This window comes from Ranitomeya variabilis, chromosome 3 (assembly GCF_051348905.1).
Source record: "Ranitomeya variabilis isolate aRanVar5 chromosome 3, aRanVar5.hap1, whole genome shotgun sequence".
Lineage (NCBI taxonomy): Eukaryota > Metazoa > Chordata > Amphibia > Anura > Dendrobatidae > Ranitomeya > Ranitomeya variabilis.
The window spans coordinates 4,594,909-4,616,054 of record NC_135234.1 but is presented as its reverse complement, the minus strand read 5'-3'; the positions used below and the strand labels follow the sequence as shown (position 1 = coordinate 4,616,054).

Here is a 21,146-nt window from a genome sequence, read left to right as displayed (position 1 = left end):
CCTGTCGAATCTCCGACGAGGTGCAGCAGGTTATTTGCCAGGAGATCGATGAGATGTTACAGCTGGGGGTGATTCAGCGGTCAAAGAGCGCGTGGGCTTCACCTGTAGTCCTCGTGCCAAAGAAGGATCAGACCACCCGGTTCTTCGTGGACTACAGGGGCCTAAACGCCATCACAGCCTCTGACGCGCACCCAATGCCGCGCATCGAGGAGCTGCTTGAGAAGTGGTGCAAAATACCTGACCATAATGGACCTGAGTCGAGGATACTGGCAGATTCCCCTGAGCCATGGGGCGCACAAGAAGTCCTCCTTTATCACACCCTTCGGACTGTATGAGTCCACGGTCATGCCCTTCGGCATGAAGAATGCCCCTGCCACTTTCCAGCGGATGGTCAACCACCTGCTTCAGGGACTGGAGAAGTACGCGGTGGCGTACTTAGATGACATTGCCATCTTCAGTTCCTCCTGGGATGAACACCTGCAGCATCTCGAGGAGGTGTTCAGGCGAATTCACCGATCCAAACTGACTATCAAGCCGGGAAAGTGCCAGATGGGCATGAGTGAGGTCCGCTACCTGGGGCACCGGGTAGGCGAGGGCACCCTAAAGCCAGAGCCTGAGAAAGTGGAAGCCATCGTGAACTGGTCCACCTCCAGGACCAAGAAACAGGTGATGTCCTTCCTGGGCACTGCAGGGTACTATAGGCGCTTCATACAGAACTATAGTAGCCTGGCAAAACCCTTGACGGACCTCACCAGGAAGAAGCTACCCCACATCGTCAACTGGACCAACGGCTGTGAGGGGGTCTTCCAGGCATTGAAGACAGCACTGTGCAACACCCCTGTGTTGAAATCAGTCGACAGCAGTAGACCATTCTTGGTGCAGACCGACGCCAGCGAGTTAGGCCTCGGAGGATCAAGAGCACCCCGTGTTGTACCTGAGCCGGAAATTTCTGCAGAGGGAAGTGGCCTACTCCACCATCGAGAAGGAGTGCCTGGCCATAGTCTGGGCCCTGCAGCACTTGCAGCTCTACTTGTACGGTCAGACCTTTACTGTGGTGACTCACCACAACCCTCTGCTCTGGCTAAACGCCATGTGTGGTACCATCAGAAGGTTGCTAAGCTGGAGCCTTGCCCTCCAGCAGTTTGACTTCACCATCGAACACAAAACGGGCAGGTAGCATGGCAATTCGGATGGGTTATCCCACCGGGGTGAACCTGCTGAGGTGCGCATGGAGGCTACCGAGAGGTTCTGCCTCCGTAGCGCAGTCCAAAAGGGGGAAGTGTCACGTTAATGTATAAAATGGAGTATGGTTTTCATTTCCCCCTTGATATCACACACGCTGTGAGCTCTGACCCTCCTTCCCCTTTTCATTGCCTTCACTGTTCTAGGCACAATCCCTGTGGAACTTGAAACATCAGGGGGAGCCTTGAAACTCCTCTCTGCTCTTGTTCCCCTCCCATCGGAATTTTAATTAGCCAGGAGCGTGTGCAAACTTCTTTGTCTAAGTCCATGTGTTTGCTGAAAAGGGGGGAGATATTCAATAAGCCATAATGCGCCGCCCATGTATGATAGAGACATGCCAGAAACATATTCAGGACAGGCGTTAATAGAGCTTCACTGCAACACTGGACGCTGAACGTTAGCTACAACAGAACCTGAGAAATGGATTTCTCCTGAACCGTGTGGAACAGCTAGCCTGAGTCCAGACTCTTTGATTAGCTAATTTCAATATAAGATGAATGATGTGTGTGTTGTGACACTGCTAGATTCTCAAGCCAAGTTATGAGAATTATATGTATTGCTGGTAAATCTGTAATTTGGAGGAAAGGGGAGGGCGAGGGTAACTCAACCCCCTTTAGTGATGTCACAGCCTACAAGTATAAGTTACTAAAAAAACACCATAAGAGGAAAAACCTCCACTATTCTAGACAAAAAAACACCAGTATACAGGCAGAGATGCTTACCTGTCCAAGGCCTCCAACAATTGCACTAACCAAGGTGCAGCGGACCCAAGTTAAGATGGCAAATACACAGGTGCAATAATACCGATAAGGCAGCCACCCTACAATCAGGAATTGGCCGCTTGGTGCACCTGTGCAAACCGATAGTCTGTATGTGGCATGTTCACACAGGAATGCAAAGTATATGGCTCAAAGCCTATTAATGATGCCATGTAGCGGGCTCACCATAATGCATCCTGTGTGAACAGAGGCCACAGTATTTGCCATCTTAAATTGGGTCCGCTGCACCTTGGTTAGTGCAATTGTTGGAGGCCTTGGACAGGTAAGCATCTCTGCCTGTGTTTTTTTTGTTTAGAATAGTGGAGGTTTTTCCTCTTATGGTGTTTTTTTAGATTAGGACTGCCAATATGTAAGGACCCTTGACGCGGGTTGGCAGCTTAAATATTGTGGCCATAATATCGACCAATACCTTGCATACATTGTTATGTTTTTGGTGCACTGTATATTTTTCCAGGGTGCGGCTGGGCCCTAGATGGCTCTGTACACTGTGGCCTCTGTTCACACAGGATGCATCATGGTGAGCCCGCTTCATGGCATCATTAATAGGCTTTGAGCCATATACTTTGCATTCCTGTGTGAACACGCCACATACAGACTATCGGTTTGCACAGGTGCACCAAGTGGCCAATTCCTGATTGTAGGCTGACTGCCTTATCGGTATTATTGCACCTGTGTATTTGCCATCTTAACTTGGGTCCGCTGCACCTTGGTTAGTGCAATTGTTGGAGGCCTTGGACAGGTAAGTATCTCTGCTTGTGTACTGAAGTATAAGTTACTGCCAGTGAGTCCAGCATTCTTTCTTACCTGGGACTTCACACTATCCAGACTCCCTGATGATCTGGGACATTTGGCTCAGCCCACCAGCCTGGTTAGCTGAAATGATCTAAGCAAATGTGAGTTTTAGGCTGTGTACACATGTAGCATTTTTTTCGCGGTTTTTCGCTATAAAAACGCTATAAAACCGCGAAAAACGCTCACATTAAGCATCCTTTTTAATAGAATGCAATCCGCATTTTTTGTGCACATGCTGCATTTTTTCCCTGAGCGGAATCGCATTGCAAAAAAAAAATGCAGCATGTTCATTAAATTTGCAGAATCGCGGGGATTCTGCACACCTAAGAATACATTGATCTGCTTACTTCCCGCATGGGGCTATGCCGACCATGCGGGAAGTAAGCAGATCATGTGCGGTTGGTACCTAGGGTGGAGGAGAGGAGACTCTCCCCCACGGACTGGGCACCATATAATTGTTAAAAAAATAGAATTAAAATAAAAAATTGTGATATACTCACCCTCTGATGGCCCCGGAGTCTTCCCGCCTCTCAGCGGTGCACGTGGCCGCTTCCGTTCCTATAGATGGTTTGTGTGAAGGACCTGCGATGATGTTGTGGTCACGTGACCGCGACGTCATCGAAGGTCCTGCACACAGCATCTATAGGAACAGAAGCCGCTGAGGAGATCGGCTGTCTGCAGGTGAGTATAACCATTTTTTTTATTTTTAACATTCTATCTTTTATTATTGATGCGGCATAGGCTGCATCAATAGTAAAAAGTTGGTCACACTTGTCAAACACTATGTTTGACAAGTGTGACCAACCTGTCAATCAGTTTTCCAAGCGATGCTACAGATTGCTTGGAAAACGCTAGTATTCTGCAAGCTGCAGGAGCTGCAGAATTGCCTCGGAAATTTCCGCGGCAATTCTGCAACGTGTGCACTTAGCCTTATCCTTCTTTAATCCCTGTTTATTTTATAGCTAGATGGTAGCCCGATTCTAACGCATCGGGTGTTCTAGAATATGTATGTAGTTTATTTATGAAGATTTTAGAATAATACATTGAATACACAGGATTCGGCCGGCTGCGACCAATTAGTGAAGCGTGGTTCAAATCCCGCGCCAATTCGCAGCCGGACTGCGCCTGTCGCTGATTGTTCGTGGCCGGCCATGTAGTATATAACAGGCCACGTAGTATATAGCACAGCCACGTAGTATATAGCACAGCCCACGGAGTATATAGCACAGCCACATAGTATATAGCACAGCCCACGGAGTGTATAACAGCCCACATAGCATATAACACAGCCACATAGTTTATAACAGCCCACGCACGCAGTATATAACAGCCCACGTAGTGTATTGCACAGCCCACGTAGTGTATTGCACAGCCCACGCAGTACATTGCACAGCCCACGCAGTACATTGCACAGCCCACGCAGTACATTGCACAGCCCACGCAGTACATTGCACAGCCCACGCAGTACATTGCACAGCCCACGTAGTACATTGCAGCCCACGTAGTATATAGCACAGCCCACGTAGTATATAGCACAGCCCACGTAGTTCATTGCACAGCCCACGTAGTATATAGCACAGCCCACGTATTATATTGCACAGCCCACGCAGTACATTGCACAGCCCACGTATTATATTGCACAGCCCACCGCTGTTCTGGAATGGCCATCCCAGTCCCCAGACCTGAATATCATTGGACATCTGTGGGATCATTTGAAGAGGGCTGTCCATGCTCGGTGACCATCAAACTTAACTGAACTGGAATTGTTTTGTAAAGAGAAATGGTCAAAAATACCTTCATCCCGGATCCAGGAACTCATTAAAAGCTACAGGAAGCGACTAGAGGCTGTTATTTTTGCAAAAGGAGGATCTACTAAATATTAATGTCACTTTTCTGGTGAGGTGCCCATACTTATGCACCTGTCAAATTTTGTTTGAATGCAGATTGCACATTTTCTGTTAGTACAATAAACCTCATTTCAAGGCAGAAACATTACTGTGTCCAACAGTTATTAGATATATGAAACTGAAATAGCTGTTGCAAAAAAAACAATTTTTATAAAACATTAAGCTTAAGATTAATAGGGGTGCCCAAACTTTTTCATATAACTGTAATTCCCTCGCTGTAGCGTGCCTGCTAACCAGTCCACAATGACTGACCTGAGGGTAAGGCTATGTGCACACATCAGGATTTCTTGCAGAAATTTCCTGAAAAAAACCGGATATTTTCTGCAAGAAATCCGCATGCTTTTTTTTCCGCATTTTTTGCGCTTTTTTTTCCGCAGATTTTTTGCTGATTTTTCTGGAGGTTCCCAATGCAATAATATAGTGTGAAATCTGCAAAAAATTTGCAAAATTAATGAACATGCTGCGTTTTTTACCGAAACATATGCACAAAAATTGCGGAATGCATTATAAATGATGGGATGCATATGTATGCGTTTTTTAAGCATTTTTATAGCGAAAAAACACAAAAAATCCGGAATGAGTGCACACAGCTTAAGGGGGGTGCCAAAGAGCTGCAAGTTCCGAAGTGGAACTGGAAAGGGGGATATACATAAATCCCTGCAGTTTGTCTTCTATTGTAGCATCAGTGGGATACCTAGAATAAGCCCCTGCTGTAAACTAAGAGGTCAATAGCCTTGTTTGTGTTTTTATCACAGTGTAGCAGTGGTGGGATAACTAAGATAAGCCCCCCTGCACATGTGATAGCCGTCTGTTGGCCAAAGGTCACCCCGATTCGTGACATTGGACAACAACTTTTGTTGTTCATGTTTAGTGATGAGCTAGCATACTCGTTACTCGAGATTTCCTGAGCATGCTCGGGTGACCTCTGAGTATTTTTTAGTGCTCTGAGATTTAGTTTTCATCGCCTCAGCTGAATGATTTACATCTGTTAGCCAGGCTGATTACATGTAGGGATTCCCTAGCAACCAGGCAATCCCCACATGTACTTATGCTGGCTAACACATGTAAATCATTCAGCTGAGGCGATGAAAACTAAATCTCCGAGCACTAAAAAATACTCTGAAGACACCCGAGCATGCTCAGGAAATCTCGAGTAATGAGTATACTTGCTCGTCACTATTCATTTTCTCTTTTCACACTTGTGAAAATAAAAAAAATTGGTTCTTAAGTAAAATGTTCGTAAAAATAAGTTAAATGTTAATTTTTTCCTTCCACATTGCTTCAGTTCCTGTGAAGCACATAAAGGGTTAATAAGCTTCTTGAATGTGGTTTTGAGCACCTTGAGGGGTGCAGTTTTTAGAATGGTGTCACTTTTGGGTATTTTCAGCCATAAAGACCCCTCAAAGTGACTTTAAATGTGAGGTGGTCCTTAAAAAAAAAAATGGTTTTGTAAATTTTGTGGTAAAGGGCATAAAAATTATAAGTTTGAAAATTGCAAAATTGAAAAATTTTTCACCAAATTTCCGCTTTTTTCATAAATAAACGCAAGTAATATCGAAGAAATGTTACCGCTAACATGAAGTACAATATGTCACGAAAAAACACTCTCAGAATCAGCGGGATCCATTAAAGCTTTCCAGAGTTATAACCTCATAAAGAGACAGTGGTCAGAAATGTAAAAATTGGCCCGGTCATTAAACTGCAAATTGGCTCCGTCACTTTTGTCTCTGTATATTGCATTGATTTTCTATAGTATGCACTGAATGTCCCCAGCTCTCCCTGGATCCTGAATGTCTCTGTATATTGCATTGATTTTATATGGTACGCACTGAATGTCCCCAGCTCTCCCTAGATCCTGAATGTCTCTGTATATTGCATTGATTTTCTATGGTACGCACTGCACACCCTTAACGTTTGCTCCATAATGTATTTCACTTCTCTGGTGTCCTCCATGCATACCTCTGAGTGGTCAGTCTAACCCCTCGCCCCCTTTTTTGAGCTTTTGTTCAACTCTGAACATGTGTTCTGGACACACACCCACATCCACTCACAGCTGAGTCGTGTTACCAGCACATACATTCAGATGGTGGAGTCTGCTCCAGACGTAGTCTGATCCATACATCTTTCAAATTACATCTTTTTAATTACTTTGAATTAGACTGGAATTGACTGGAAGGTAACCGAATACCAAACCTCTACAATGTAAGAAGGAAAGTAGTGTGGGAGTGAAAGAGAATAGAAACCGAAACAATCTCTTGCAATCCCTCCATCTAGTAAAGAACTAGTCATTTCTTCCTCCATCCTCCCCAGTCATCTCACCTTCTCCTCACATCTGTTCCTCCACATACAATCCTTTTTCTCCAGACACACACGGCCGCATCACGTCCTATCCTGCTCCCACCTTCTAACGCTCTCTCTGCTACTCCTCATTGCTGGAGATGTATCCCCAAATCCCGGCCATCCTCAACACACCCCCACACTCATTTATAACCCCCTGCCACGATCCTCTGCACGTTTTCCCAACCAGGATAACCTCATACCCATCTGTCATGATTCCCAATGGCAGGGAAACATCAGAACACAAAAATAACGGACGAGCTCTGGGTGATGGAATATCGAGCTGACCGTGAGCTAAATCTACCACACAACTAATAGTGGCCAGGGAGCATACCTACGACTTCCTAGATGCCACGCGCCAGCCGGAGGACTAACTACGCCTGGTAGAGGAAGGAACAGACCTGGCTTACCTCTAGGGAAATACCCCAAAAGCTGATAGCAGCCCCCCACATGTAATGACGGTGAGGTAAGAGGAAAAGACATACACAGTATGAAAGTAGATTTAGCAAAGTGAGGTCCACTTACTAGATAGCAGAAGGATACAAAAGAGGACTTCACGGTCAACTGAAAACCCTTTCAAAAAACCATCCTGAAATTACTTTAAGACTCCTGTGTCAACTCATGACACAGGAGTGGCAATTTCAGCCCGCAAGAGCTTCCAGTTACAGAGAATAACAAAACTGCAAACTGGACAAAAGATACAAAACAAAAGGACAAAGTCCACTTAGCTGATCAGCAGACTAGTAGCAGGAACATGCAACCGAAGGCTCTGGTTACAATGATGACCGGCAAGGAAATGACTGGAGAGCAAGGCTAAATAGGAAACTCCCAAACACTGATGGGAACAGGTGACCTGAGACAGCAAAGCACACACAAGTCACCAGTACCACCAGCAACCACCAGGGGAGCCCAAAAAGCGGATTCACAACAGTACCCCCCCCTTAAGGAGGGGGCACCGAACCCTCACGAGAACCGCCAGGGCGATCTGGATGAGCCCTATGAAAGGCACGAACCAAATCCGAGGCATGAACATCAGAGGCAGTTACCCAAGAATTATCTTCCTGACCATAGCCCTTCCATTTAACCAGATATTGAAGTCTCCGTCTGGAAACACGGGAATCCAAGATCTTCTCTACAACGTACTCCAATTCACCCTCCACCAGCACAGGAGCAGGAGGTTCAGTAGAAGGAACCACCGGTACCTCATATCTCCGCAACAACGACCGATGGAATACATTATGGATAGCGAAAGATGCCGGGAGGTCCAAACGAAAGGACACAGGGTTAAGTATCTCCAAAATCCTATAAGGACCGATGAACCGAGGCTTAAACTTAGGAGAAGAAACCCTCATAGGGACAAAACGGGAAGACAACCACACCAAGTCCCCAACACGAAGGCGAGGACCAACACGACGACGGCGGTTAGCAAACTGCTGAGTCCTCTCCTGGGACAACTTCAAATTGTCCACCACTTGTCCCCAAATCTGATGCAACCGATCCACCACCGCATCCACTCCAGGACAATCCGAAGATTCCACCTGACCAGATGAAAAACGAGGATGAAACCCTGAATTGCAAAAGAAAGGAGAAACCAAAGTGGCAGAACTAGCCCGATAATTAAGAGCAAATTCCGCCAACGGCAAAAAGGCAACCCAGTCATCCTGATCCGCAGACACAAAACACCTCAAATAAGTCTCCAAAGTTTGATTAGTTCGCTCCGTCTGGCCATTAGTCTGAGGATGGAATGCAGACGAAAAAGACAAATCAATGCCCAACCTGGCACAGAATGCCCGCCAAAATCTAGACACGAACTGGGTTCCCCTGTCAGAAACGATGTTTTCCGGAATACCATGCAAGCGAACCACATTTTGAAAAAACAGAGGGACCAACTCAGATGAGGAAGGCAACTTAGGCAATGGTACCAAATGAATCATTTTATAAAAACGGTCCCACACCACCCAGATGACAGACATCTTCTGAGAAACAGGGAGATCAGAAATAAAGTCCATAGAGATGTGCGTCCAAGGCCTCTTCGGAACAGGCAAGGGCAACAATAACCCACTAGCCCTAGAACAACAAGGCTTGGCCCGAGCACACACATCACAAGACTGCACAAAAACACGCACATCCCGAGACAGGGAAGGCCACCAGAAGGATCTAGCCACCAAATCTCTGGTACCAAAGATTCCAGGATGACCTGCCAGCGAAGAAGAATGAACTTCCGAGATGACTCTACTGGTCCAATCATCAGGAACAAAAAGTCTACCAGGCGGACAACGATCAGGTCTATCCGCCTGAAATTCTTGCAAAGCACGTCGCAGATCTGGGGAGACAGCAGACAAAACCACTTCATCCTTAAGGACACCAGCAGGTTCAGAATCCCCAGGAGAGTCAGGCTCAAAACTCCTAGAAAGAGCATCTGCCTTAACATTCTTAGAACCCGGTAAGTATGAAACCACAAAATTAAACCGAGAAAAAAACAACGACCATCGTGCCTGTCTAGGATTCAGGCGCCTGGCAGACTCTAAATAAATCAGATTCTTGTGATCAGTCAAAACTACCACCTGATGTCTGGCACCCTCAAGCCAATGACGCCACTCCTCAAATGCCCACTTCATGGCCAAAAGCTCCCGATTACCAACATCATAGTTTCGCTCGGCGGCCGAAAATTTTCGAGAAAAGTACGCACAAGGTCTCCTCACTGAGCAGTCGGAACTTTTCTGCGACAAAACCGCCCCCGTTCCGATCTCGGAAGCATCGACCTCAACCTGAAAGGGAAGAGAAACATCAGGCTGGCGCAACACAGGGGCAGACAAAAAGCGGCGCTTAAGCTCCCGAAAGGCCTCCACAGCAGCAGGGGACCAATTGGCAACATCAGCACCCCTCTTGGTCAAATCCGTCAGAGGTTTAGCAACGCCAGAAAAACCAGTTATAAATCGACGATAAAAATTAGCAAAGCCCAAGAATTTCTGAAGACTCTTAAGAGAAGTAGGCTGCGTCCAGTCACAAATAGCCCGAACCTTGACAGGGTCCATCTCGATAGAAGAAGGGGAAAAAATATACCCCAAAAAGGAAATCTTTTGAACCCCAAAAACACACTTTGAACCCTTTACACACAAAGAATTCTCCCGCAAAACCTGAAAAACCCTCCTGACCTGTTGAACATGAGACTCCCAGTCATCAGAAAAAATCAAAATATCATCCAAATACACAATCATAAATTTATCCAAATATTCACGGAAAATATCATGCATTAAGGACTGAAAGACTGACGGTGCATTAGAAAGGCCGAAAGGCATTACTAAATACTCAAAATGGCCCTCAGGCGTATTAAATGCGGTTTTCCACTCATCCCCCTGCTTAATTCGCACCAAATTATACGCCCCACGAAGATCAATCTTAGAGAACCACTTGGCCCCCCTTATGCGAGCAAACAAATCAGTCAGCAAAGGCAATGGATACTGATATTTGACTGTAATTTTATTCAGGAGTCGATAATCAATACAAGGCCTCAGAGAGCCATCCTTTTTAGATACAAAGAAAAAACCAGCTCCTAAAGGAGATGAAGAAGGACGAATATGTCCCTTTTCCAGGGACTCCTTAATATACTCTCGCATAGCAGCATGTTCAGGTACAGATAAGTTAAACAAACGACCCTTTGGAAATTTACTGCCAGGAATCAGATCTATGGCGCAATCACAATCTCTGTGGGGAGGGAGTGAACCAATTTTTGGCTCCTCAAAAATATCACGATAATCAGACAAAAATGCCGGAATCTCAGAGGGAATAGATGACGAAATGGAAACCAAAGGTATGTCCCCATGAGCCCCCCGACATCCCCAGCTTAACACAGACATTGTTTTCCAGTCAAGGACTGGGTTATGAGATTGTAACCATGGTAATCCAAGCACCAAAACATCATGCAAATTGTACAACACAAGGAAGCGAATCACCTCCTGATGGTCTGGAGTCATACGCATAGTCACTTGCGTCCAGAATTGTGGTTTATTACAAGCCAAAGGCGTAGAATCAATACCCTTCAGAGGTATAGGGACTTCCAGAGGCTCTAAATCAAACCCACAGCGCCTGGCAAAGGACCAATCCATAAGACTCAGAGCGGCGCCAGAGTCCACATAGGCATCCACGGTAATAACTGATAATGAACAAATCAAGGTTACAGACAGAATAAATTTAGACTGTAAAGTGCCAATTGAAATAGACTTGTCAACCTTCCTTGTACGTTTAGAGCATGCTGATATAACATGAGCAGAATCACCACAATAGAAGCATAACCCATTTTTACGCCTATAATTCTGCCGCTCGCTTCTGGACAGAATTCTGTCACATTGCATTTTCTCTGGCGTCTCTTCAGAAGATACCGCCAAATGGTGCACGGGTTTGCGCTCCCGCAAACGCCGATCAATCTGAATAGCCATTGTCATGGACTCATTCAGACCTGTGGGCGCAGGGAACCCGACCATAACATCTTTAACGGCATCAGAAAGGCCCTCTCTGAAATTTGCCGCTAGGGCGCACTCATTCCACTGAGTAAGCACAGACCATCTACGAAATTTTTGGCAGTATATCTCAGCTTCATCTTGCCCTTGAGATAGGGCTATCAAAGCTTTTTCAGCTTGAATCTCCAAATTAGGTTCCTCATAAAGCAACCCTAAAGCCAGAAAAAACGCATCCACATTGAGCAACGCAGGATCCCCTGGTGTCAATAAAAATGCCCAATTTTGAGGGTCACCTCGCAGCAAAGAGATTACAATCTTAACCTGCTGGACAGGATCTCCAGAGGAGTGAGGTCTGAGAGAAAGGAACAATTTACAATTATATTTGAAATTCAGGAACCGAGATCTATCTCCGGAAAACACCTCTGGTGTAGGAATTTTAGGTTCAGACATCGGAGTATGTATAACAAAATCTTGTAAATTTTGAACCTTGGTAGCAAGATTATTTAAACCTACAGCTAAACTCTGAGGGTCCATCTTTAAACAGGTGAGATCAGAGCCATTCAAGGATTAGAAGGAGAGAAAGGCAAAGGCTGTAATTAGAGCTGAAATACAACTGATCCAACTATGGAGCAAGCATAGGGGGAAGAAAAAAAAAATAAAAATCTACAGACTTATTTTTTCTCTCCTTTCTTCTGCCAATAACTTTAACACGGGCCGGTCATACTGTCATGATTCCCAATGGCAGGGAAACATCAGAACACAAAAATAACGGACGAGCTCTGGGTGATGGAATCTCGAGCTGACCGTGAGCTAAATCTACCACACAACTAATAGTGGCCAGGGAGCATACCTACGACTTCCTAGATGCCACGCGCCAGCCGGAGGACTAACTACGCCTGGTAGAGGAAGGAACAGACCTGGCTTACCTCTAGGGAAATACCCCAAAAGATGATAGCAGCCCCCCACATGTAATGACGGTGAGGTAAGAGGAAAAGACATACACAGTATGAAAGTAGATTTAGCAAAGTGAGGTCCACTTACTAGATAGCAGAAGGATACAAAAGAGGACTTCACGGTCAACTGAAAACCCTTTCAAAAAACCATCCTGAAATTACTTTAAGACTCCTGTGTCAACTCATGACACAGGAGTGGCAATTTCAGCCCGCAAGAGCTTCCAGCTACAGAGAATAACAAAACTGCAAACTGGACAAAAGATACAAAACAAAAGGACAAAGTCCACTTAGCTGATCAGCAGACTAGTAGCAGGAACATGCAACCGAAGGCTCTGGTTACAATGATGACCGGCAAGGAAATGACTGGAGAGCAAGGCTAAATAGGAAACTCCCAAACACTGATGGGAACAGGTGACCTGAGACAGCAAAGCACACACAAGTCACCAGTACCACCAGCAACCACCAGGGGAGCCCAAAAAGCGGATTCACAACACCCATCCATCCAGCCCCCACTCCACTGGTCCCCCTACCTGGAGCACTAAGGAACACACGCTCTGTCTGCAACAAACTGTCATTTATCCTTGACCTCTTCATCACCAACAAACTCTCCTTCCTTAGCATCACCGAAACCTGGCTCACCTCCTCAGACTCAGCCTCTCCTCCTATGCTTTCCTATGGCAGATTCCACCTCTCTCACACCCCTCGCCCCAGCAACAAACGTGGTGGAGGGGTTGGCTTGCTCCTGTCTGTCACCTGCTCCTTTGCTCCAGTCCCGCTCCCACCCTCCGCTACTCTTCCCTCGTTTGAGGTGCACGCCGTCCGCATCTATTCCCCCTCCAACCTCCAGCTGGCTGTCATCTACCGCCCCCAGAACTAGCCATCTCCACCTTTCTCGACCACCTCACCACCTGGCTACTTCATTTCCTCTCTGGTGACATCCCCACTATCATCATGGGTGACTTCAATATCCCCATTGACACTTCCACCTCAGCTGCCTCTAAACTTTTATCGCTTACTGCCTCCTTCGGCCTCACTCAATGGTCCTCTGAGGCCACTCACAAAAATGACCACACGTTGGACCTCATCTTCACCCGCCTCTGCTCCCTTACTAATGTCACTAACTCACCCCTCCCCCTGTCTGACCACAACCTACTGTCATTCTCTTCCCTCTCCTCTCCTAGTGTGCAATCCCCACTCCACAAACTCACCCTCGTAGAAATCTCAAACGCCTCAACTTACAGTCACTCTCTGAGTCCCTTCTCCCTCTTACAGACATAGCCTCCCTTCATGACACAGATGCTGCTGCCACTTTTTATAACGCCACAATAACAGCAACATTTGATTTGGCCACCCCGCTCATGCATAGCAAAACTCGTACAATCAACAGGCAGCCCTGGCTGACCAGCCTCAGCCTGACCAAAGAACTGAGACGGGATTCCAGGATCGCTGAGCGGAGATGGAAGCGATCCCACTCTGCTGACCACTTCACCGCATACAAGCAGTCCCTCTCCAGCTTCAAGTCCACGCTCACTGCCGCAATATAAACTTCTCATCTCTCATATCCTCCCTGTCTCACAACCCTAAACAGCTTTTCAACACTTTCAATTTTCTACTCCGTCCCCCTGCACCGCCTCCCTCCCCTCTCATTTCTGCTTAAGACTTTGCCTCTTTTTTAATCAGAAGATCAATACAATCAGAGAAAGCTTTGGCCCACAGCGCCCAATGCCCCTTTTAGCTGCTCAGTCCTGTTCCTTCAAAACCAGCTTCTCCACCATGGTAGAAGATCACCTCTCCACCCTCCTGTCAAGATCACATCTCTCCACCTGCACGCTTGACCCGCTCCCGTCACACCTCATCCCTAACCTTGCCACGGTCTTCGTCCCAACCCTAACACACCTCTTCAACCTCTCACTCACATCAGGTGTCTTCCCCTCAGCTTTCAAACATGCCAAGATCACACCCATCCTCAAAAGCCTTCCCAGGACCCATCCTCTGTGTCTAGCTATCGCCCAATATCTCTTCCCTTATGCCTCAAAATTACTGGAACAACACGTCCATCTTGAACTGTCCTCCCACCTCTCCTCCTGCTCACTCTTCGACCAGTTACAATCTGGCTTCCAACCCCATCATTCAACTGAAACTGCCCTAACTAAAGTCACCAATGACCTACTAACTGCCAAGACCAATCGACACTACTCTGTCCTCCTTCTCCTGGACCTGTCTTCTGCCTTTGACACTGTGGACCACCTCCTTCTGCTACAGATCCTCTCATCTCTTGGCATCACAGACTTGGCCCTATCCTGGATCTCGTCATATCTGACAGACCGAACATTCAGTATCTTCCCCACGCCACCTCCTCACTTCACCCCTTGTCTGTAGGTGTTCCTCAAGGCTCTGTTCTAGGACCCCTACTCTTCTCCATCTACACCTTCGGCCTGGGACAGCTCATATTATCCTACGGTATGCAGTATCATCTCTATTCCGATGACACACAGATCTACCTATCCGGACCTGACCTCACCTCCTTACTTGACAAAATCCCACACTGTCTGTCTGCTATTTCTGCCTTTTCTGCTCGCTTTCTAAAACTGAACATGGACAAAACTGAATTCATCTTCTTTCCCCATCTCACTCTACCCCTCCACCAGACCTATCCATCAATGTCAATAGCTGCTCACTTTCCCCAGTCCCACACGCCAGGTGCCTCAGGGTGATCCTTGACTCTGCCCTCTCTTTCAAGCCACATATCCAAGCCCTTGCCTCCTCCTGCCGTCTCAAACTCAAAAATATTTCCCGGATCCGCGCATTTCTTGACCGCGACACCACAAAAACACTAGTACGTGCCCTTATCATCTCCCGCCTTGACTACTGCAACCTCCTACTCTCTGGCTTCCCCTCTAGCACTCTGGCACCCCTCCAATCCATCCTACACTCTGCTGCCCGACTAATCTATCTGTCTCCCCGCTATTCCCCAGCCTCTCCCCTACGCCAAGCCCTTCACTGGCTTCCTATCGCCCAGAGACTCCAGTTCAAAACCCTTACAGTGATATACAAAGCCATCCACAACCTTTCTCCTCCATACATCTGTGACATGGTCTCCCGGTACTTACCTTCACGCAACCTCCGATCCTCTCAAGATCTCCTTCTCTACTCCCTTCTCATCTCTTCCTCTCACAACCGCATCCAAGACTTCTCCCGTGCTTCCACCATACTCTGGAACTCTCTACCCCAACACATCAGACTCTCGCCTACCATAGAAACCTTCAAAAAGAACCTGAAGACCCACCTCTTCCGACAAGCCTACAGCCTGCAGTGATCCTCAACCTACTGAACCACCGCACGAACAGCTCTACCATGGAAGATGAGTCTATGAGGAACGTATTCATCTGCCGACTCCGAGGAAGAAACTGCTTGTTGTCTGTGGCCTAAATATATAGGTTTTATTAGTATATGTAAAGAAGGAAACTAAATACTGTAAAATAATAAATCTCCTCATATGTTTCCCTTATTATCTCCAGTAATTGTATTATTACACAGGATTCTTATGATGTTACATCGGCTCATCTTCTCATTCAGGTCTCTACAATATCGGATCCTCTCAGTGAAGATCTTCTACAGAAGAGAATTTTCCTGATTTACCCATCAGTGATGGATATGGACAGAGACAAGATGGCGGAGAGGATATTACACCTCACCCTAGAGATCCTCTTCCGGCTTACTGGAGAGGTGAGAGATTCTGATGACGTCACATTACATCATTCTTATCTATGGGAATAACAGATGGACAGAACTGGAGAGGTGAGGACTCTGGAAATGTCTGTAGTGAGAGTTATTAATGTGTCTCTCCATTACCAGGATTACACAGTGGTGAAGACCTCTAGTGATCGCTGTCAGGACCCTGTGTCTGAGGGATGGGGAAGACCCCTGAGCCCAATCACGGGGCCTCGACCTCACCTCCTGATCCATGAGGACATCAATGACCAGAAGATCCTAGAACTCGCCTACAAGATGATTGAGCTGCTGACTGGAGAGGTGACACTGCTGGGAATGCTGGGACATTACAGGTCCTTCTCAAAAAATTAGCATATAGTGTTAAATTTCATTATTTACCATAATGTAATGATTACAATTAAACTTTCATATATTATAGATTCATTATCCACCAACTGAAATTTGTCAGGTCTTTTATTGTTTTAATACTGATGATTTTGGCCTACAACTCCTGATAACCCCAAAAACCTGTCTCAATAAATTAGCATATCAAGAAAAGGTTCTCTAAACGACCTATTACCCTAATCTTCTGAATCAACTAATTAACTCTAAACACATGCAAAAGATACCTGAGGCTTTTAAAAACTCCCTGCCTGGTTCATTACTCAAAACCCCCATCATGGGTAAGACTAGCGACCTGACAGATGTCAAGAAGGCCATCATTGACACCCTCAAGGAAGAGGGTAAGACCCAGAAAGAAATTTCTCAACAAATAGGCTGTTCCCAGAGTGCTGTATCAAGGCACCTCAATGGTAAGTCTGTTGGAAGGAAACAATGTGGCAGAAAACGCTGTACAACGAGAAGAGGTGACCGGACCCTGTGGAAGATTGTGGAGAAGGACCGATTCCAGACCTTGGGGAACCTGAGGAAGCAGTGGACTGAGTCTGGTGTGGAAACATTCAGAGCCACCGTGCACAGGCGTGTGCAGGAAATGGGCTACAGGTGCCGCATTCCCCAGGTAAACAGCGGCAGAAGCGCCTGACCTGGGCTACAGAGAAGCAGCACTGGACTGTTGCTAAGTGGTCCCAAGTACTTTTTTCTGATGAAAGCAAATTTTGCATGTCATTCGGAAATCAAGGTGCCAGAGTCTGGAGGAAGACTGGGGAGAAGGAAATGCCAAAATGCCTGAAGTCCAGTGTCAAGTACCCAGTCAGTGATGGTGTGGGGTGCCATGTCAGCTGCTGGTGTTGGTCCACTGTGTTTCATCAAGGGCAGGGTCAATGCAGCTAGCTATCAGGAGATTTTGGAGCACTTCATGCTTCCTGGCACCTGCTCACAGTGCCAAAACCACTGGTAAATGGTTTACTGACCATGGTATTACTGTGCTCAATTGGCCTGCCAACTCTCCTGACCTGAACCCCATAGAGAATCTGTGGGATATTGTGAAGAGAAAGTTGAGAGACGCAAGACCCAACACTCTGGATGAGCTTAAGGCCGCTATTGAAGCATCCTGGGCCTCCATAACATCTCAGCAGTGTCACAGGCTGATTGCCTCCATGCCACGCCGCATTGAAGCAGTCATTTCTGCCAAAGGATTCCCGACCAAGTATTGAGTGCATAACTGAACATTATTATTTGATGGTTTTTTTGTTTGTTATTAAAAAACACTTTTATTTGATTGGACGGTTGAAATATGCTAATTTATTGAGACAGGTTTTTTGGGTTATCAGGAGTTGTAGGCCAAAATCATCAGTATTAAAACAATAAAAGACCTGACAAATTTCAGTTGGTGGATAATGAATCTATAATATATGAAAGTTTAATTGTAATCATTACATTATGGTAAATAATGAAATTTAACACTATATGCTAATTTTTTGAGAAGGACCTGTATACAGTAACACTATGAAGGGATCGGGGGATGACGGTATCATTGTATGTGTCAGGTTCCTATAAGGTGTCAGGATGTCGCTGTCTATTTCTCCATGGAGGAGTGGGAGTATTTAGAAGGACACAGAGATCTGTACAAGAACGTCATAATGGAGGTTCCCCAGCCCCTCACATCTCCAGGTAATAGGACTAAATACACACGGCCTATAATTATCTGTATGTAAAGAATGAATTCACTCCCTGTATGTGTTTCCTCCAGATCTATCCAGTAAGAGGACAACACCAGAGAGATGTCCCCGTCCTCTTCTTCCACAGGACTGTAAACAAGAAGATCCCAGTGCTCCTCAGGATCATCAGGTAGATGGAGAGAAGGTGTCAGGAGATCTCCCCTATGATGTGTAGACGCCGGTGAAGGTCTTGTGCTCAGTCATTCCATGTCAAGTGAACTAATGAATATTACCACTAGATTTTTAATTCTTTTGACAATTTGTTCTTTGGTAATACTGTGATATAGTATGTAAAATGTGAAGAAGAAAAATTCTATAAATTTTAGTTTGTGAATTTCTGGGGAAAACACCTTTCAACTTAGAACAATACAGGCTTTCAACAGATTTGTCACAAGAGTATCTTGTGAGGAATCAAAAGCAAAATCTATATGAAATAAAATTTCCCAAAAATTCCCAGGTGCCTCTTGTGCTCCTAGCCACATCTGTACCAAAATTGAAGTTTGACTCTCAATGTGATCATTCTTAAGTAAAAAAAAGCAAATAAAACCTCTATATAAACAGTGTCAATTAGAAAATCTTGAATTCAGATGTGTTCAGCCTGGGGCCTAATAGTGTAGGGACTAATAGTGTAGGGACTAATAGTGTAGGGACTAATAGTGTAGGGACTAATAGTGTAGGGTCTAATAGTGTAGGGTCTAGGTTTTCCAAATAAAAGACTAAAGCCTTTTTTTAGATATTGGGAGGGATGCTTCGGCTGTTTCTTCACACGACGAACAGCTTCCTGGACCGTGAGATGAGCTTTATAAACACTCAATTCTTCCCGCTCAAACTGCTCTCCACCAATCCAGTCACATCTCCCCGATCTGCCCAGTAACAGAGACAACCTGAGCAGATTCTAGAAAGGCGAGTACCACAAGCGCACCCCAGAAGGGGTGAGGAATACAGCAATAACTAACATAAAAAGGAGCAAATGAATAAATACCCAAAGGGGAAAACTAAGGTGTTATTACTACAGGAGTGAAGTATTATTTTAAAAGTGAGAGAGGCGAAGGAGAACCCAAGTCCTGACGAGCCTGGACCTGTGCCCTCTTGCTGAGTTACACGAACAGTAGTCTCTACAGAGGCATCCAGCGAGTCCGTGTGCTACCATCCGGCTGGTGTGTTCACTTTCTGTGCATTTGAATTAATAATGTTTTCCTTTTTTTGTATTAAAACTGACTTTAGTTAAAACTGTAACTACACAGTGTAAAGTACTGAAAAACTCCATTTTATTACTATGTTCCTATAGAGCAGAGGTCCCCAACCCTTCTGACCTTGAGCGCCAGCTCTCACCACGCTCTCAGTAGTGACTCGCGGAGCCCCCATTACCGGTATAATGACAGCCAAAGCTTGGCCACAGAAATCCCTGCCGAGCTCCAGGGGTTCCTACCTTACCCCCTTTCCGATCTGCACTTCTATGAGGGGCTACTTACAACAGTCACCATCTGGAGACCTAGTCTTCATAGCTGATTGCTAGACCTGGTGCTAATGCACCAAGCTGATAGACAGCTACGAGCCGCACATCATGGGCCTGTGAGCCACAAGAGACTCCCGAGCCACAGGTTGGGGACCTCTGCTGCAGCGCGTACAGTACTGAAAATCTCCATTTTTATTACCTAACATTAGCTGTTTGGTCTGTTTCTCACGGCAATGGCTGGTACTTCTAACCTCCCAATGGCTTTTAGTATATACTGTTGTAATAAGAAATCTTCGGCAAGATTGGATGTTTCATATAAATCCATCAATCAAAGCAGGCGTGAAAATTTGTGACCGTTGTAGAAAGCAACTTGTAAAAGAGAAAGATACTATACAAAGAGAAAGATCCTATACAGGCAGAAAGTTTGCAAGAACCTGGAACTTCAAACACGGGTGAGAAGTTTACAAATCCTGATTTAATAATAAAGTATTTGAATAAATAACTTTCTACCTTCAAAGAGTCACCTATTGCATTTTCCAGGTTATTCCAAAGGAAAATTACAAAATGCAGCAAAAAGGTGACCCAAGAACTGGTAGGTGAAACAGAATAATCTTTATTTAATAATAATCTTTATTTTTATATAGCACTAACATATTCCGCAGCGCTGTACAGTTTGCACATTATCATCACTGTCCCCGTTGGGGCTCACAATCTAAATTCTCTATCAGTATGTCTTTGGAATGTGGGAGGAAACTGAAGAACCTGGAGGAAACCCACGCAAACACGGGGAGAACATACAGACTCCTTGCAGATGTCGTCCTTGGTGGCATTAGTACCCAGGACCCCAGCGCTGTCCACTGAGCCAAACAGAAGAAGATGAAGGAAGATTTTACTTTAGTATTAAACATTATGATTAGGATGAGGCTGTATTTAGAAAATCACACTTAAAAACATGATCCCCAGGAGAGCCCAACTTGAATCCTTGTACAAATGTAACCAGAAACTCAAGTAACATATTGTTCTTTTAAAATTACCCATCAAAATGTTGAATTTGACTCCTCAAAAGCAAAATATCAACAAATATAATCTTGTGACAGATCAAATTAAACCCTGCACCATTCTAACCAAAGGGTGCCTCTCCAGTCTTTTATCTTATTTCTAACCCGAGATATGATAACAGATGTAACATTATACAAACCCAAATTTCAGACTTTTTGCAAACTTTAAAAATCTATAAAAAATGCACTAATGAAGATAAAAATGTAAATTTTCTTTTGTAATTCACTAAAGTAGCACTTCAAAAAACAAAGAAAATAAATATCTGGAGACATTGGGTAAAAAAAATTCAGATTGAGATCACTTGACATGGAATTACCCTGCTCAGTCTTGTTTTAT

General features: G+C 45.3%; 1 protein-coding gene across 3 annotated transcripts in view; it reads left to right on the top strand.

The window, feature by feature from the left end:
* LOC143814895 (oocyte zinc finger protein XlCOF8.4-like) overlaps positions 1 to 21,146 on the top strand; it is a 58,603-nt gene that overhangs the window by 24,335 nt on the left and 13,122 nt on the right. For 2 of the 3 annotated variants that reach the window (XM_077293566.1, XM_077293565.1), the window contains exons 2-5: positions 16,044 to 16,193; positions 16,323 to 16,499; positions 18,125 to 18,248; positions 18,328 to 18,425. In XM_077293566.1, the coding sequence (XP_077149681.1) occupies positions 16,116 to 16,193; positions 16,323 to 16,499; positions 18,125 to 18,248; positions 18,328 to 18,425 (477 nt within the window). In that variant the 5' untranslated portion in view covers positions 16,044 to 16,115. Of the gene's footprint in view, positions 1 to 8,033; positions 8,341 to 16,043; positions 16,194 to 16,322; positions 16,500 to 18,124; positions 18,249 to 18,327; positions 18,426 to 21,146 lie in introns of those variants that run through there. The other variant, XM_077293563.1, reaches the window with a different exon arrangement.